At 36.8% G+C, this 20026-nt stretch overlaps 1 protein-coding gene across 7 annotated transcripts in view; it reads left to right on the forward strand.

Annotated features, from left to right (window-relative positions):
* Positions 1-18641, forward strand: part of SMIM14 (small integral membrane protein 14) — a 61936-nt gene extending 43295 nt beyond the window's left edge. For all 7 annotated transcript variants that reach the window (XM_081592416.1, XM_081592436.1, XM_081592427.1 and 4 more), the window contains 3 exons: positions 8323-8371; positions 14985-15127; positions 17190-18641. In XM_081592416.1, the coding sequence (XP_081448542.1) occupies positions 8323-8371; positions 14985-15127; positions 17190-17222 (225 nt within the window). In that variant the 3' untranslated portion in view covers positions 17223-18641. The remainder of the gene's footprint in view (positions 1-8322; positions 8372-14984; positions 15128-17189) is intronic.
* Positions 18642-20026: the final 1385 nt, after the last annotated feature.

Genomic DNA, 20026 nt, shown 5'->3' on the forward strand with positions numbered 1-20026 from the left:
CCTGGCTTGGAGAATTTTGAGCATTACTTTACTAGCATGTGAGATGAGTGCAATTGTGCGGTAGTTTGAGCATTCTTTGGCATTGCCTTTCTTTGGGATTGGAATGAAAACTGACCTTTTCCAGTCCTGTGGCCACTGCTGAGTTTTCCAGATTTGCTGGCATATTGAGTATAGCACTTTCACAGCATCATCTAATTATATCCCTATAACTTAATTATTTTATAACAGTAAGTGTACATTTTTCCCTCCTTCACCCATTTCACTCACCTCCCACTCCCAAATGCGCCCACCTCTGGCAACCACCAGTCTGCTTTTTATATCTTTGAGCTCTATCTTTTGTTGTTGTTTTAGTTCCACATATGGTATTTGTCTTTCTCTTACTTATTTCACTTAGCGTAGTTCCCTCAAGGTCCATTCATGTTGCCACAAAAGCAAGATTTTGTTCTTTTTTAAGGCTGAATAATAATTCCATTATATATACGTGTGTGTGTGTGTATGTGTGTATATATATACACATCCTGGAGGAGAGCATGGCAGCCCACTCCAGTATTCTTGCCTGGAGAATCCCATGGACAGAGGAGCCTGGTGGGCTACAGTCCATGGGGTCTCAAAAGAGTCGGATGTGACTTAGCTACTAAACAACAACTTTCGCATATTTGTTTTTGCTCTTGTTGCCTTTGCTTTTAGAGTCATCCAAAAACTCATCACCAAGACTAATGTCAGGGAGCTTACCACCTATGTTTGCTTCTAGGATTTTTATGGTTTCAGGTCTTTAATTTATTTTGAGTTAACTTTAAACCATTTTTGAGTTAAGAGAACTAAATGTGATCAGATACAATTAGATTCTAGCTATGTCTCAGTTAAAACATTGGGCTTCCTCAATGATGTGATTATGCAGGAATTCTTGAATTGAATGTAACATTGTATTTTGTCATTTCTTTAAAATTCTCCTTCTGTAATTTGGCAATGTATATCAAAACTTAAAATGTATGTACCTTCATTATAGCAACTCGTCTCTATATTCTAAAGAGATTAATCAAGTATGTAAGAATGTTTTTATAGGAATATTCACAACATTGTTTTTCATATACAAATTTGGAAATAATGTATTTAAATGGAATGTAGTACAGTATTAAAAATTAGGTAGAGCTGGGTTTTGGCAGTCTAAGGTTATTTCAAGCCATCCTTATTACTGAGAACTATATGAGGTCTGGTCAGAGAACACTGACCAACTGTTTAACCATTGATTTGAAAGTATATTTTTGCTGTCGGTTTTGGCATTTCACTTAAAAAAAAAAGTGGTAACTATGAGCAGGCTTACTCACATAAACAGGCAGCCCTTTCCTGCATAATGCTATAATCTGAAAGCATACTATGGGCCATGACCTGAGTTTTTTATATACATTTTATATTTAATTTTATATGTGTTTAGTCATATCTTTTAATCCTCACAATGATATTAACGTTGATAACAGATTGTATTTATTTCTTTTGTAGTTTGAAGCTCTGCTTTAGAAAGTAACAGACACAGAATTTGAACCCAGATACCTCTGACTTTGAAGCTTCTTTTTTGAACCACTGTTCTGTATCACACTGTTTATCAGTCCGCAGGTAGATCCTGTGCCTGGGAAAGAAGAGCACCTCCAATACACATGAGATTCTTGAACAGACACAGAAAAATAGCAGATAAGTTCTTGTGTAGGTTCTGTCTTAGTTGCCTCAGGCTGCTCTAGCACAACACCGCAGACCGGGGGCCTCAAGCAGTAGTTATTTCTCATGGTTCTGGAGGCACTGGGAAGTCCAAGATCAGGGTGCTGCCTGATTTGGTGTCTGGTGATTTGGCTCTTTTCTTGGTTTTCAGGTAGCCACCTTGCTGTATCCTCACGTGGCCCAGAGAGACTGAGGGCTGTGCTCTCACCCTCTCATAAGGGCACTAATTTCATCAGGGTGGCTCCACTCTCATGACTTCATCTAAACCTCATCCCCTCCCAGAGACCCCCACCCCCAAACTCCATCACACTGGGGATTCGGGCTTCAGTATATGAATTTGGAGGAGCGGAGGGAATACGAACATCCATAGCAGATACCTTTTGATAATTCCAAAGAGAGATTTTCTGTTTTTCTTGTAATATTTTTAAAGAATTTCTCCAAGCTTTAGATTCCTCATAGACGTTCCATTTATCTGCTTTTTGCCATTAGAGTCTTCTCTTTGATCTATGTTTTTTTCCATCAGCCTCTGACAGCCAAAGTTCTATATTAGGCTTCGTAGATATCCTAAGAGACTATTTTAGGTTCTACATTTTCCCTAACATGAAATCTCGGTGCCAAGACTCTTAAATTCTTTTAATCTCTGTTTTCTCCTTTTTTCCCCAATGAAGAAAAACATTTATTCTAACCATACTGTTTTGTCTCATCGATTTTTGGAGCTAATTCATTTAAGGAACTTTACATGACCATCCTGGTTAGGTGGGGAAATCTAAATCTACTTTTAGTTCTTCCCTGCAATCCTGGGATCAGTGTTAGTTAGCAGAAGGGTTTACCTGGGGAGCAACCATTGACTGTAGATAGTCCACATATGGTTCCCCCCACTCTGCTGCAATACAGAAAAAATTTGAAGTTTATGGCTCCATCCTATAGTTACTGCTATGCCTGTTTCCCTTATATTATTATCCTTTTTTTTAAATAAAAGTATAGTTAATTTACAATGTTCTTTTACTTTCTGTCATATACCAGTAATTCAGTATTTTGTATATATATATATGTACACATTGTATTTCATATTCTTTTTCATTATGGTTTATCACAGAATTTTGAATTTAGTTCCTTGTGCTATGTAGTAGGACCTTGGTTTTTATTGATTTTCTTTTAATTATTTTGTTTTCACAAATGACTTCCTTTCAGAGTGGCCAAAATCAGCATCAGCAGTTCCACCGTATTCTTCAGATAAGTCAAGAGAAAACTGAGATGCACTGTAAATTAGACTTCTGTTTAAAGAGTTTTATCAAAGCAGTGAGATTCTCTTGTTTTACTAAATGTGTTTTTCTAATTCTTTAAAGACTATATACTTTACCCATCATGAGTGTTTGAATCTGACATACTGAATATATATCCCAACACACTGGTTTGGACAGAACATGTAAGTCCAGGACTAGAAATGTGGTTATGATACTTTGGCATCTCATTATGCAGAGCCTGCAGCATTGTCTGCCTGTGAACATGTAGAGTGTAGCCAGGAACCTGTGGAAGACCAGCCAGAAGAGCACGATCCAACTCCAGCTCTCAATGGAATGTCCCAAAGACTCACTGCAGCTTGGACTGGAGATGTAGTGCTTCAGTCAGCCAGGCTCTCAATGAATAATTTCTTTTCATTCTTGGTCTTGTGTGTGTGTATGTGTGTGTGTGTGTGTGTGCAGGCACTTTTTAACATTTTTATTAAAGCTGAAAGGGCTTCTTTCTGCAAGGCATGAGTTGTAATTTGACTTCCCATTTTTCTGGCTTCCCTTACCTAGAAAAAAATCAGTTCTAAACCAACATAGCTACCACATAAAACTGACATAATTTCTATATTTGTCAATTGTATGTGAGTGAATTAATTTTCTAAAAAATTTGTATAGCAGGACAAATTATACATTCCTATTTTTTATCATAGTCCCAAAAGGAAGCTTATTCCATGTAGCGATACCGAAAGGAAGAGACCTCTTTTAGTGCTGAAGGAAAACAATTGGCTATGTTAATCTTAGAGGCTATTAGGTAATTAGATATGGTCATTTTCACCTTACTCTGAATTTGCTTCGGTTCAATTGTATATTAGTTGTAGATCAATTCACTGGAATATTTTGTAACCATTCAAAATTGTGGCTGGTTACACAATGTTTCAGTCTAATTATATGTTAATAAAAATTATGATACAACATTTTGTACATTGTAAAGTAAAATAGAATTGGGATTAAAAATCTCAACTTCAGAGTTAGTACTGGATATATTAGCTAACCTCCTCCAAACTCAAATTTCTTCATCTGTAAAGAAGGAATAATAGCCCCTGCCTCCTCCAGTGAGTGTGAGGATTATCTAAATTCTTAGTCTAGTCCCTACCACATAAAAGTTCCTAGTAAATATTTGTTATTATACTGGTTGTAATTATGTGTGGTTTAGTCACTCAATCGTGTCCAGCTCTTTGCATCCCCATGGACTGTAGCCTGCCAAGCTCCTCTCTCCCTGAAATTCTCCAGGCAAGAATACTGGAGTGAGTTGCCATTCCCTTCTCCAGGGGATCTTACCCACCCAAGTATTGAATCTGGGTGTCCTGCACTGCAGGCAGATTCTTTACCAATTGAGCCACCAGGAACCCTGGTGATTGATTGTAATTATGTGAAACCATGCATATTTTAAAACTAGAAAACATAATGATAATTGCACTAGACAGAGAATTAATCCACATTAATTCCTAAGTATTCTGTAATGTTTCTTGTATTATACTATAATACAAATAATTATTTAAAATATAATTTAAAGTAATATTTATAAATTCATATCATTAAAATATATTTGTATTTAAATGAACTTCTAATATGATAATAAGATACTCCTATTCCACATTGATTAAACATTATCAGTATCTGTTATTTGTCTTAGAGTTAGAGGCAGTCAGACTAATGCCATTAACAGCAAACTGTGCTGACTTGTGCATATACAGAGAGCGTTTGGTTCTGAGGTTGACTAAATCCAGCAGCTAAATAGTATCGCTTGTATGCCCCAGACACAGTGGCCTTGTGGTTCCTCAACACCAACTCCCAGATACCTTTTCATCTAGGGGCCTTTCCTAGTTGTTTATTCTGTCTGGAATTCCTGAATTCTCATGTCCTTGATCTTTACTGTTACTGTTGTGGAGACAGTCCCTTAAGTGTTACTGTCTCTGTATGCCTGATTTAAAGTGGCTACTGGACTGCCACCGTATGCCATCCTATTTTCATTCTCTCTGTGACTCTTTGACATTTTTATAGTATATTTCTTAGTTGTCTGATTTTCCCCACAAGACTGTATGATCAAGAGTAGAAAGTTTGTCCTTTTCACATCTTATCATCAGTACCTGGAACTGTACTTGGCACATAGTAAGCATTTAGTAAACATTTTGAATGAATAAGTGAATATAAATGATTATTGCATTATAACTAGGCATAATTAATGAGCATCTCACATTTTAAAATGAACATTTGTATATAGCTACGCAAAAATATTTCTTTTTTCTTTTCTTTCATCAGTGTTTCCTAATGGCTTTAACTGATGTCATTATCATTAGTGTTGAGTGATTTAAGGGCTAGATGGTAAATATTTTATGCTTGGCGTCTCTATGGCAGCTACTAAACTCATCTGTTTTAGTGACAGCAGCCACAGACAATATGTAAACAAAGGGGTGTGGCTAAGTTTCAGTAAAACTATCTATGAAAATAGGCCTCCATCCTGCAGGTTGTAGTTTGGTGACCTTGCTATAGACTACAAAACCACTATAAGGGTGTGGGGTGAAACTCTGACCTGCATCATCGCTGGAACATCAAAAAGGAACACAGTGAGCATCTTATCTGGTAGACCCACGTTGAAGCAGGAGGATGGGTCTGATGCAGGCATGAAAAAGAAGCCTAGAGCTGGTGATGCGGCCCTCCATTGAAGTAAATTTTTGAGGAAATGGATTTGGGGAATTTTCACATGGAAATCATGTTATTTGTAGATGTCATTGAGCTCCAGTTAGCCAGCAAGTCAGACCTCAGGACAAGGGCAGCAGTTCTAGTAGAGCTGTAACCAGAAGCCAGAACCAGCATTTGAGTTACATAATGTACAAAGAACTGATGATTCATTGGTCATTTCAATCACAGCTGTAAGTTTGGGGATATGCTGTGTGGTTGCTAAATATTAAACCCACAAAAGTTATTTTTACTCCTTATTTGATGTCTTAAGTGATTAGATAGTGCTTGTCCAATCCAGTGACACTTTTTACCTAATAAACCTTTATGTTTTACATAATCTACTTATAGGTGGAGGAGAAGTAATGGGGAAAGATACATATGCTTATAAAAATGTAAGGACATCTCTAGAGAGATTCACAAAAAAACCTGAGTTTTGTGGAGGCTTAAGGATAGGAGAGAGTGAGAGATTTACCGTGCATAGAGTATCTTTTTGTACTTTTGAATTTTGTACTGTGTATACATACTACTTATTGGGCAAAAATTAATAAAACTTAAACAGAATATATGCAAAGTAGGAGATTCATTAGGTCTGATTTGTCACGCAAGGGGATAGTAGTCTTTTTTTTGCAATTTCTTTAGAATATATAATTTGTTTACAGTATTAATTATAGTCACCATGCTGTACATTACATACCTATAACTTACTGATTATTTTTTAAATAGACATTTGCACCTTTCAACTTCCTTCACCCATTTTGCCCACCCTTCTCCCCTTGCCTCAGGCTGCCACCAGTCTCTTCTCTATATTCATGAGATTTTTGTTTTTAGATTCCACAAATAAGTGAGATCATACAGCATTTATCTTTTTCTGACTTACTTCACTTAGCATAATGCCCTTGGGGTCCATCCATGTTGTTGCAGATGGCAAGATTTCATTCTTTTTTTATGGCTGAATAATACTCCTGTGTGTGTGTGTGTGTGTGTGTTTTCTTTATCCATTCATCCATCAGTTGACACTTAGAGGTTATTTCCATATCTTGGATATTGCAAATAATGCTTCAGAAAACATGCAGTTGCATGTATCTTTTTGAGTTACTGTTTTTGTTTTCTTAAGGTAAATACCCAGAAGTGGGACTGCTTGATTTATATAGTAGTTCTATTTTAACTTTTTGAGGAACTTCCATACTGTTTTCCATAGTGGCTGTGACCAATTTTTATTTCCACTGATGGTGTACAAGGGTTTCCTTTTCTCCACATCCTCACCAACACTCATTATTTACTGTCTTTTTTGATAATAGCCATAGAATGTATAAATGGGTTTTTGAATTGATTCTTTGCATATTTGGGAAGGTTTAAGATATCCAGCATATTTTTTACAATAATTAAGATCTATTTTTCCATTCTAATTCAAATAGAACTACTTTTAGTGGTATACAGAAAAAGAAGTCTGATCATCTTAGAGAGCAATTTATAAGATGATTTATTCTGTTGTTTTAGATGAGGTCATAATTTGTCTAGCATGATAATAATAATAGCTAACATTTCTTCTTTCTTGGGTTGTCACTACATTTCATATATGCTATGTATTTAATTCTTACCTGTATTCAGATATAGGCAATATCCTCATTTTACCACATGAGGAAACTAAAGCTTAAAGGTGTTAAAGAATTTGCCAAAGGTCTTGAAACTCTAGAAAGTTGCAGAGCCTGACTTTAAATCAGTATCTGTCTTTCTTCAGAGTCCAGCTAAAGCACAACTGCCATGGAGTAGCTTCCCCAAATAATTGGAAGTGATATTCAACTGCTTTAACGGAGAGAGGGTTTAATAATAAAGTAATGAGGCTGAATTGAAAAGTTGCATGCTCATTCGGTTTACTCTGTGTCATCTCTTTTAAGATATATGAGATTATCATTTTTAAACATCCTAAAAGGCCTCAGCATAGGGTGAACATTCATAAAAGGATGATGTCTGTTTATTGATAGATGGGTCTTGTCTTTTCAGTTATCTTTTAAACTTCATAATCATATGGTTCCAAAGTTAAATTATATGTTAAGATAGACAATGAAAACTTCAAATCCCATCTCATCAGAACCTACTCTATTCCTCCAACCCGCTGCCCAACCCCTGTGGTATCATTTTTATTAGTTTCTTATTTATCCAACCACTGTTTATGCAGATGTAAGCTAAAAGGGAAAAAAATTCCTTCTTTCGAAAGGCCTTTTCTACAAAGAGAACCTATTTTTCTCTCTCTTTGCTTCTAATTTTAAGTGAGAAAAAAATCTTGTTGACGAAGTTTACTCTTTCTTTAGTAGCTCTCCTCCATGGTTAAGTGCTTTTCCTTTAGTAAGTCTAATAACATATGGCAGTAGGAGTTTCTGTCACAGGTGACTTTTTAAAATTCCTAATTTAAGTAGGTGAATTGCACCAGATCACAGTATATTTGAGTATTATGTTGAGGAGAAAAAAATCCCACCAAACTGATCAGGTCCTATATGTATTCTGTGTTTTTATCTGATATTTGATTTTGAAGGTACAATAGATAGTGTGGTAGCATTCGTTAAAAAACAAAGCATGATCTTTCTGATAAGTAGTATCCATTTTGGTAAGTCTGGTGGCTAATTTCCTTTTTTCTTATTCATTGTAGTTGAGGCAGTCCCAGTCGTACTGCACAGACACAGAATGTCTTCAGGAATGTAAGTAATGATGGGACAGGAGGAGGCTTGGCGTTGTGGGCACAATTAGAGATCTGAATATGACTGAACATTTGCCAGAAATTATTCTTACAGTTTGCTGTTTAAGGAAATGACTCTCAGTAATGTATCTCCTACTTAAAATGCTTAATTTTTTAAGTTAAAAATGTGTTTTTTGGTCCTGCTATAAAATCAAAGCTGGTTCATTGAATAAAATCATAAAACTACAGATACAAAAAAAGAAAAAGAAAAACTTGCATAATAATAAAAGATGACCACTGTTGACAACTTGGTGTAAACCCTCCCAGACCTTTTTTGGGGGCAAATATGTGAGGAACTGGGTACTTTGGGCTCTTTGAACTGAACACTGGGGCTTTAGCACAAACCCCTCACTCTTTCCCTAGCATCTATCTGCATCCATTGGCAACTTTGAGAGTTTGTGAGCGCAGGAAGGGGAGGCCATTTTTTGCCAAGGTTTGGAAGCTTTGGGAGCCATTGAAATCATTCCCTTGGCTCTGACATTAGTAGTCTCAAGAGGGTATGGACAGTGGGGAGGTTTCTCCATGACTTTTGAGGCAGTGGTGATGATTAAGTGAGAATCAGTGTAGGAAGGTGGATCCTGCATGGTGAATGTAGCTGGCAGACTTGGTGGCCGTAATATGAGGCATCTTTTTTCAGGACAGAAATAACTTGAGGGATACTTTGAAGGGACATAATAGCCATACCAGTCCTGTACCATAATAATTTGACCATAAGAATGGAAGTATGACATTCATAGGATGGTGAAGCCTGGCACAATTCAATTCATATATACTTAGAAAAATGGGATCACTTTGTATATGTTGTTTTTCACTAGTATATTGTGACTATATCAGCATGTATTTACCTTAAAAATATTTACTAAATAATAATTCATTATGAGGATGTACCAGTGTTCAAATAATTCCCTTCTGTTGGAATCTTAGGTTGCTAGTATATTTTTGCTGTTATAAATAATACTTGAAAAAACATCCTGTGTACATTTTAAGGCTTTTGACATATTGCCAAATTGCACTTATTAGTAGGCTAGTTGCTTGTACTTCATATCTCTGAAGCTGAATGCCACTTTATTATGTATATGAAGTTAAAGCAAAACACAGTCAGGTATCACTATAAAGAGGCTTGTTACTACATTATTAATTACTGTTATTACTGTGTGAACTGGGCATCCCATCAAATTCTGTAAATGGAACAACTTAGAGAAATAGAAGCTAGTATAGTGCCTGGCCCAAAGTAGAAGCTTTGTCAGAAGGTAGTCCTTTGGTGCAACAGGACAATAACCATATGCCTCTGGGCAAGAAAGTAACGGACAGACGTTCTGTTAGGTTTGGGGCATGATGGGTGGTGATCAGTCCCCCGACTCCAGGTTTCTTTACGTTGCCTCTTCAGTAGCATTCACTAACCTACAGTGTTCCCTCTGATAAGCAGCTCAGATTTTTGCCTCAGCAGAAAAACTAAAACCTGTTCTTGTTGAAATTAATCTCATTGAACTGTGGGGAAAAAAAAAATTATTGTGTTTGTGATCCTTGAGCCAGCCCCACCTGTAAACCAAATATACTCTTATTTTTGTGAGTGAAATTTCACTTCTTTAATCCAAACATAAAAGCAAGACTCTAGAGCTTGAGTATTAATTCAGTTATCTTGGCCAGTCGTCCACCACCTGTTCCGCTCACTCCAGTCCTTGTAGCATTTGGTGGAAATCCTTTCTAACAGCCATGTCTTTAAATGGTTTAAGCAGTTGTTTTCTTTGAGTGATATGTAATTATTTTTCTGTATATTTTAAATCTTCTGCAATGAGCTAATGTTCATATATAAAGTATATATATTAATCAGGGGTTCCCACAACCCCCCTTCTGTTTCAGTAATTTGTGAGAATGGCTAACAGAATGGAGGAAAATAATTAAATTACTTCTACCAGTTTATTATAAAAGATGCAACAACCAAATGGAGAGATGCGTAGGGCAGGGTGCAAGCAGAAGGGGTGCAGAGCTTCCCTGTCTTCTTGGGTGCACCACCCTCCCAGCTAAGTCCGTGTGTGCCCTGGCCCAGAAGCTCTGTGAACCCCATCATTTAGGGGTTTTATGGAGGTTCTGTTTCATAGGCGTGAATGACTAGATCATTGGCCATCTATATAAGTTTAGAGAAATAATCCCTCAGGATCTGCCAGCTGTTAGATCCTCTCTCTTTTTCATCTTCCTTGTGTCCAACTAAGTTAATAGCTTCACTGTGAATGGAGAAGGCAGTGGCACCCCACTCCAGTACTCTTGCCTGGAAAATTCCATGGATGGAGAAGCCTGGTAGGCTACAGTCCATGGGGTCACTGTGAATATCCCATTTGACATCTTACTTGTAATACTTACTTTTTCTTGTAACCAAAGACTTAACCATTGAGTGGAATGGAACACTGTATTTTAGTATACAAAATCCTTTTACATTTTTATGATGTGACACTTTTTAGACCATAGAGTAAAAAGTATTCATCCTCTTAAGAGAAATAATTCCTAGGCAGTGAAGGGAACAGATTTTATATCCCCCATGTGATTGTGCTTCTTTAATACTCAGATTATTTGGCACTATATTAATATTTAGAATATTCCAAAAAGTTATCACAATAAAAACCATAGTGGCCAGATCATGTAAGGGCTCTTTCACTTCTCCCTGTTGACTTTACAGCAGCTGCTCCTGATACTTGTTTGTATTGGCTGCATGCAGTACCAGGAAGTTTGAGTAGCTTATATGTTCTGAGACTTCATGAAGAAGCCTAGGTCAGTTTAGATGCCTGGTATCTCTAATCCCAAAATAACATGGTTCAAAACTCAAGCAGTTAATTAGTGTATAGTGAAAAGATTTCCTACTCATATTCTCCCATCTGTCCAGGTCCTGTGTCTGGGTATTATTTGCCTTCTGTGTATCTTTCCACAATTTCTTTATGCATATACAGGCAAATATTTACTATTTGCCAACCCCCCTTTCTTAGTACACACTGTGTTTCACCTGTTTTTTCCTCTCTGTCAAGAAATAGCTTGTTGCTTGTCTCATGTAAACGTCCCTCACCATTGTGTTACAGCTTCACCCCAACCTCCACACACCATAATTTCTTAATTGGATGCTCTTGGCAAACATTTAGGTCTGTTTTCAGCTTTTTGTTAATAACCCTGCAGAATATGTCTATGTAAAGTAACTTCTAGATCCAGTCTTAAGTTTGTGCTACTGCTGTAAACAGGAAAAATACTGTGATCATTGGTTCGACTGTCCTGGTTCAGCTATTGGCTTTTATTCTGAAATGGGCCTTAAGTTATTGGAGAATGAGAGAATGCTCTTATCAAACCTAGGAGGTCAGGAAAGCTGTATCTGTTTAGCCTTTTTAAGTAGCGAATTCTGCATATTACTGCCCTGCAGAAATTTTAGAGGCACACTTACCTTTTTCTTCCTCCTCCTACCATCACCATTTCAGGCATTTGCCAAGTGTTGTGCTTCTTTCATCTTATTGCCATTTATATCTGACCCTTTTTCATTCTCACCTCACCATCTTATCCAGTCCAGTCATTCACACCAGGATCTTTCTGCTTAGTCGTTTCTGTGCTCTCAGTTGCTAAGTCATGTCCACCTCTTACGTGACTCCATAGACTGTAGCCAGCCAGGCTCCTCTGTCCATGGGATTTTCCAGGCAAGAAGACTGTAGTGGGTTGCCATTTCCTTATCCGGGAGATCTTCCCAACCAGGGATAGAACCCGTGGTTCCTGCCTCGTGTCCTGCATTGCTAGCAGATTCTTGATCGCTGAGCCACCAGGGAAGCTTAAGTTGATCCTAAAGCTGATCAGCTAGAGCACAGATCAGTAATGGCTGATGTTTACCGAATACCTATTGTGTTCCAGGTACTGTGCTACTTCTCATGTACTGATATTTCTGTCTTCACAACTATTCTATGAGATGATGGTAATATTTCCATTTCACAGGTTAAAAAAAAAATCGAGGCACAGAGATTATTTATTTAAGAGATGGTAAAGTCAAACAGCTATGAGATGGTCTCATTTTTAAAAAGTTAATGAACTAATTAGGAGAAGTAGGAAGCCATTCTTTCAAACTAGAAATGCTACCCTAGTCTAGAGAAGAAAGAGTGGGCAGAGAAAATGGAGATTGTTTTTACCAGACAAGAGCGGGTTGTAGGATGTTGTTGAATGAGTTAAGTGAGATCATGCCAGACAGGGAAAAATAACCAGTCCCCAGAAGGACTGAGTTTGCAAAGTTGGTGAATGGCAGCCAAATTAGCATTGAACTATTGCATCAGGTTCACTTGGAAAGCTTTAAAAATATTGTTGGTTCCTGACCCCACCCCAGAGGTGCTCCTGAATTAGATGATATGAGGCAGGGCCTTAGAAATGGTGGCGTTGGTGTCGTCACAGGCTATTCTGTTGGGCAGGCAAGCCAGGGACCCACTGGCTAAAAGAGGAAGAAGAAATGAGGTTGACTAGAGCAGAGGATGATTTTTCTGAGAAATGGTAAGAGGTGATATTGATGAGTAGGGCCATGTCTTATGAGGAAAGGCCAGGCTGAAGAGTTCAGAGTTGAAGCAGTAGCCAGTGGAAAGTGAGTCACTGGGTTAGTCAGCAGAGATGTGTTAAGAGCAGTGTTCTAAGCAGACTTTTGTGGCAGCAGTGTGCAGGAAGGAAAGGATGAAATAGGAACCAAGCTAGGAGACAGTAATGGGGAACTAGGAGTCATGTTATCACCGTGAGTCTTCAAACAGAGAGTGAGCCTTTTGTCATGTTTGCTTTGTCTAGAACTAGGCATTAGTAAATTTGTGATCTGAGGTTTAACTATCTGAAGCTTCAGAGTCCTTTACTTGTGAAGAGCATCAAAAAGTAAGGGACCCATTTTCCACACTGAATTGGCATTGGGCTTACACTTCAGGTCTAACTAATGTAGCATTTTACTTCTGAGTGTTGCACTATATGAAGTGATCATATATAGACAGCACAGTTCTCTTTCTTTGACTACCTTTATATAATCTAACAGCTAGTTGTAAGTTTATCAAAAATCCTTTTAAAATCTGTATTTTCCAATTTTACTACCCACAGGAGTAATAATTTTCAGAGACCTGTCTTCTATGTGATACTGTCAGAGATTATGACATAGCGAAGAGGTTAAGAGCACAGACCCTGGAATGGGACCACTGTATTTAAACCCCAGCTTTGCCACATGCCGACCATATGACATTGGGATTTAACCCCCATCCCCCAGTTTCCTCATCTATAAAATGAAAGATGCTATATACCTGCCATAAAATAAGATTGCTAAGGAATTTCCTGAAGGTCCAGTAGTTAGGACTCAGCACTTTCACTGCGGATGGCCTGGGTTCCATCCCTGGTCTGGGAAGCTGGGAACTAAGATCCCACAAGTCTCTAGGCACAGCCAAAATAAAAATAAAAAGATTGTTAAAAGGGATTAAGAGAGATAATGCCTGGTTCAAAGTAGCCACTCAACTTTTAACTATTATTTAGTAATAAAAATAATAGATAATATTTTGCTTTAAAAAAAAATCACTCTTGGAGCAGCTTAAAGGATAGAATTAGAGGAGTCAAGAGTAAGTATGAGGAGGTTGGTTAAGAGGCCATTGCAGTAGACCAGACAAGAAGTGATGGTGGCTTGAACCAAGTGTGGGCGTGGAGCTGAAAGTGGACAGATTTGAGTGATATTTAAAAGCTAAAATTGACAGTAACCACCTATAGATACTATTTTCTCTAGAAGTCTGATCTTCTAGAATTTTCATTTCTGACACTTTGAGTTTTGTAATACACATTTCATTTATTATAAATTTGTTAAGATCATTCCGTGAGCCAGGTACTTGTTATTCTGAAATAAATAAGATATGGCTGCCTTGAGGGACTGATACCTACCTACACAGACACCTGATTTTTTTCCTCTGGATAAATGCATAGACTAAAATAACTAGATCTGAATCCAAATTCTTTTTCCATAAAAAGGCCAAATTAATCTCTTTGTTTGAAAATGTCATTAAAGGAATCGTTAATTCATATATGTGCAACCCAGATGTCCCCTTTTCCTTAAGCTCTATTATTTTTTCAGGCTGCTTCTGTAATTAAAATGCATAATCCCCTCTCCCCTAGCATGGCTTTCCTGTATATCAAGTGGTCTTAAGCTGGGTTCTGCAGATCTCAGTATAGCTATGAATGGCCATGAATCTTTTGCAATTATTAATATATGCAAAATTGTTGAATGTGTATACATGGATTCTTTCAGTGGAAAGAGTCTTTTTTATCAAATTCTCAAAGGATTCTGTTACCCTGAATTATTAAGAACTACTGTACTATTAAGAATCTTTATTTAATAGGTTCTGGCTTATGACTATTTTATGCCATTGACCATTTAGATTTTCTCACAGGAGGAAAGGGAAATTGAAGGTATAGTATTTAATAATTCTTAAAATTATTAATAGTTTTTCTATTAGTACAATTTTGAAGTTATTTAAACATTAGAGTTTGTTTTTACATTTACCCAACAACATGATAATTATTCAACAGTTTTTGTTGCAAATACATTTTCTGTTTGTCTTTAGTGCCAGGACCCTCTAGTGATAATGGCATCAGTATTACCATGATCTTGATGGCCTGGATGGTTATTGCAGTGATCTTGTTTCTGTTGAGACCTCCCAATCTAAGAGGATCCAACCTAACTGGAAAACCAGCCAGTCCTCATAATGTAAGTGTTGTGGATTAGAGGGGGATGGGTGTAGCCTGGGAAAGGGGTGGAGTTGTTTTGACTGAAATATCTAAATTAGCAAAAGGAAGATTTTAGCTCATAGAGTAAATTAAATTCTTCCTATGTAGTCCCAGTAAGTCTTGCAATCCCAAATGGCTTAGTTTTCATGGAGTTACACATAGAGAAGTACAGACCAGTAGCCCCCACATCATTTTAAGATGAATTCCAATGTTTACTCACACGAGAAGCATATAAAATGGTCCAGTTCATAATAATCCACAGTGATAGTTCTCAAATCTCAGTCCTCCAGTCTCTAGTTCTGTCCACCTCACAGTTGATCCCTTGCCTCTCATGTCCCAAGGTTCCTAGATACTAGCTACAGTTCAAATGTCCCTACGTGCGCGCGCACACACACACTCACATTCACTCATTCACTCTCTCTCTCCATTTTCTCCCCTTCTGTCCTAGATATCAAATATAGCAGAGACACGGAGCCCATCTGGCTCAACCTGCTTTCCCATCCTATTTCTCTCAAATTCATTCTTACAGTTCTGCATCACAGTAGGTCAGCTGAGCTGGCAAAAAGAGTGGTAGCAATCATTTATGTTGATAAATCTTGATAGTCACGATTATAACAATTTTTAGAACCTAAATGAAAAATATGATAAAGTGACCCAACAGGGAGTTTTTGATTACTGTCTTTAATAAAGCCTCCATTAAAGGATTCTTTTTAATTGTTTTCAGAGCCAATATTTATACTTTTTTTCTTTCTCATTTGATTTGGGTATTATCTAAAACTATTTCCATGGTGGACTCACTTGTTGGACACCAAATTATCCCACTAGTTCCCTTCTTCAGCCTAAAATTATTGCTCCTTTTCCCCAATCTTGTGTTGCTAATATTAAAAAGAAGTTTGACTAGACCAGTTGCTTATATAGGAGAAAGCAAATATGCAACGTTAATTGGTCAGTGCTTTGGGACTGGAACATTTAGATATGTAGCATGCTGACTTTAGTTAAGAAAGAAGCCGTCATTAGGACTATATAAAATGCCTTATTTTTAGGTTTTCTTGGAGAGGAGTGTATCCATAAAACAGCTTGTATGTTGTCTTGATAAAGTGCTTTCTCCCTAGCCTTTTTTCTTTCTATGTACAGTTTTGTTACTTTCATATCAAAAAGCAACATCCTCAATGTTTGGAGCTAAATTAGAAGCCATTTAAAAGTGACAGAAATGCAAGATTACCATCCCCTGAACCTTAGTTCATTGTAGACCACCAGTTCTAGGAATGGTAGTCCCACAGCTCTAGGAATAAGCATGAAGACATATTGACCAATTCCAAGCAGAAAAATTGATTATCCTCAACTGGGGCTTCATATAGCATATCAGAGTAATAAATAAGTGGAATCTTCCTAAAGATTCCTAAAAGCTCTGCTCTTTCCTTTACAGTTCAGATGCTTTCTATTACAAGTAACAAAAATCATTTCAGCCTGGTTTAAGTAATTGGCTTTAGGTTTACATAAAAAAAAATCCAGAGGGAGGGTCAGTGTTTAGAAAGTTTTAACACTTCATTAGAGACCTAGTTTCTTTCCTCAGACCATTAGCTTTATTCCAAGGTAGGCTCCCTTTCTGGTCCCTGTAGGGCAGCTACCAATAGCAACTGGAGCCACATATTTCCTCACTGACAGATGTTCTGTAGAGAGAAATACAAGTCTTTAGCCTCATTTTAATTGTACTGTACTCAGTCACCTTATTAGCAAGAAGGGTGAGACTACCTTTATTGGTTTAAATATCACCTCTGGAGCTGTCAGGGAGAGCACTTTCATCTAAGTCAGTATCACTGTTAAAAATTTTCTCTTCTTCCCTACTACAAAGGAGAAAGAGACAAATGTTGGTGAATCCCAGTGCCCTCTTGTGCAGAAACATAGGAGAAGTCCAAATAAGTATGTGATTCAGGATGGGAAGCTGAGGGCCTTTGCTGCTCCGTTCTTACTGTATGTGTTAGATTGGTTGCACTGGGGAATTTAAGAAGTCAATTTCATGATTTCTCTCTCTCTGATGTCAGGGACAAGATCCACCAGCCCCTCCTGTGGACTAACTTTGTGGATATGGGAAGTGAAAATAGTTTAACACCTTGCACGACCAAATGAACGAAGATGACCAGAGTACTCTTAACCCCATTAGAACTGTTTTTTCTTTTGCATCTGCAGTATGGGATGGTATTGTTTTCATGAGCTTCTAGAAATTTCACTTGCGAGCTTAGTTTTGCTTCCTGTGTCATCACCTTTCCTATATTTGAGTAAATGATTACATTAAAAAGTTACATGGGGCTTTTTTGGTTATCATAAACTTAAACATTCCATTCATTCTGTTTGTAACTGGGATCATAATTTTTGTGGTAATTTCTGGCCTGATAGAAGGAAATTTGAGATCTCTACATTTAAATATTTTAAGTAGTTTCAATGGGTTTAAAAATTGTTTTTTTAATAAGGTATTTATAAAGTTATTTGGGGTTACCTGAGATTGTATGAAAGAAAATTAGAACCACACTGTATTTATATTTACCTTGGTAGTTTATTTGTGGATGGCAGTTTTCTCTAGTTCTTAAGACTGTGACAACTTTTGGAATATTTTACAAATTACAGCTGAAATCTGTATCATCCACTACAGATGATTTATGTGGCTAAGAAAAGGAGAAAAGAAATAAAATAACTGTTTACTAAGTTTTTATTCCCACAAAATGTCTAATATTAAGAAAACTTTAAATAAACATGATTTAAATATGATGGATGATTTACAGTCCATTATATGAAATTTGTAAGCCTCTGCACACTAGCCTTATTACACAGTTCATGAAAGGAGGAAAAAATTTAATTCTTTCTACCTTTGCCAGGTATAATCTATACAGTAATAATTTAAGCTATAACTTATTTTAAAGTGGGTGCCTCTCAGGAAGCTGCCTTTGTGTTGTAAACTTCCCTGTTAAATGATCTTAAAGCTGTCTTGGGGGCCTGTTTGGTTACTGGCATTTGAATGCTATTTACTTACTCTTTTTTTTTTTTGGAAGAAAAAATTTAGAGTCTTGTTATCTTTCTGACTTTAAAAAATATTTAATGAATTCTTGGTTTACTCCAAGAGAAAGGAAGAAAATGAGAAACAATCAAGGATATTTTTTCTCAACCTCTGTCTCATTCTTGTTTGGTAATAGGATGGATTGGGGTGGGGAGGAGCACTAATATAAGGAAAATTTTGAAATGTATAAAAATGGAAAAGGTTTCATTTGTTTTTGTTCAGTTTGAAAGAAAATGACTACAAATGGCATAAAAAGTCTGCATGACCTGTGTGGTTATAGAATTTTTTTCTAACAAATGATTGCAGATGATTTATGGGGGCTAGAAGATATTTTGCTGTCAATATAAGGATGTTCCCCGTCCCAGATCAGTTTAGCTTTTCACTGTATAGATCTGAGAAATTACTTGTATGAATTGAATAAACTTCTCTATATTATTGTACTGTTTAATAGAGTCTCTGATACAATTATGTGACACTCGTAGGGTATTTTTCTCCTTTATTATGATTCTGTTCTAGGCTATAAACACTGTAAGGGCTTCATTTCATTATATAATCTGATATCTACTGCTTGCATTCCTCCTGTGCATCTTGGCTTTGTGCTTAACTTTTCTTGAAATAAAATAACCTACTGTTAATTACTTGTGTTAATTGAGGGGTATCATAACACAGGTAAGTCAAATCCTGGGTAAAATAACACCATAGATTTAAGGTTTTTCCTCTCAATATGGCCTATTAAAACCCTTCTCAGCTTCATAGCTTTTAAAGCAGAAAGGGCAGGAATGGCCTAAGATGGAGCTGAATCCCTGTAATCATTTCTTTTTCTGCCCTTTCCCCTGAACTTTGAAGGCTAGCACATATCTCGTAACCGTCTGCTCTTTAAGCTGCTAGAAGGCTAGTCTCTGGAAGAGATGGTGATGTGTCACTGAGTCTGTGGTTCACAAAGAACTAAGAATTGACTTTGGGGAATTCCCTGGTGGTCCAGTGATTAGGACTGCATGCTTTCATTGCCGAGGGCCCAGGTTCAATCCCTCATTAGGGAACTAAGACCCTGTAAGGCACGTGGAGTGGCAAAACAAAAAAAAAGAATTGACTTTGGTTGAAGAAGTGGCTGTGACCTGGAAACAATATATAGTAGTAGCTAGAGACCTGGAAATGTGGGTTCTTATTCCTAGTTCTTCATTTCTGTCACATATACTTAATTGACATTACATTAGAATATTAACCTTTTCCTATATGGACCATCTATTTAATTGGTAACAAAAGTTCTTGGTGAAGTATTTAGTCTTGGTTTTTCCACTTGTACAATTTCTCTGCCCTCCCAACAAAGACAGTATGCGGTAGCACATAAAGTATTCCTTTTAACCTAATTAGTAATTTATATTATTCTGTTTTATCCCTAAAGCTTCTACATGTGGCCTTTTTATTGAGCACACTCTTACTCATTATTTGGCTTGTAAACTTTCACCTAAATTATGGCTACAATAATTTTTAAATAGTCTGGAAAAAAGATAAAGCTTCACATTTTAATCACTTTTGGCTCTTAAACAGCCCACAAATTCCATTAATAGTTTATTTGTTTTAGAGTTATTTAATGTTATTTTATGCAAAATAATGTTTGTTTTGTTTTGTTTTGCTTTCCACATGGAAAAAACATTAGAACTGTGTATAGTAAAAGATTTTATCATTTATCTATCCAAACACTATCCCATGTTCAGCAAGTCATATTTTAATTTTAAACTACTTGAAGAGAGTTGCTAAAATATTAACTACAGCTATTCAGTAGTTACTTTTAGTGTCTTTGTGATTATGTGATGTTATAGTGTTTATAAA

This window comes from Giraffa tippelskirchi, chromosome 1 (genome assembly GCF_054371585.1).
Source record: "Giraffa tippelskirchi isolate mGirTip1 chromosome 1, T2T-mGirTip1v1.2.pri, whole genome shotgun sequence".
NCBI lineage: Eukaryota > Metazoa > Chordata > Mammalia > Artiodactyla > Giraffidae > Giraffa > Giraffa tippelskirchi.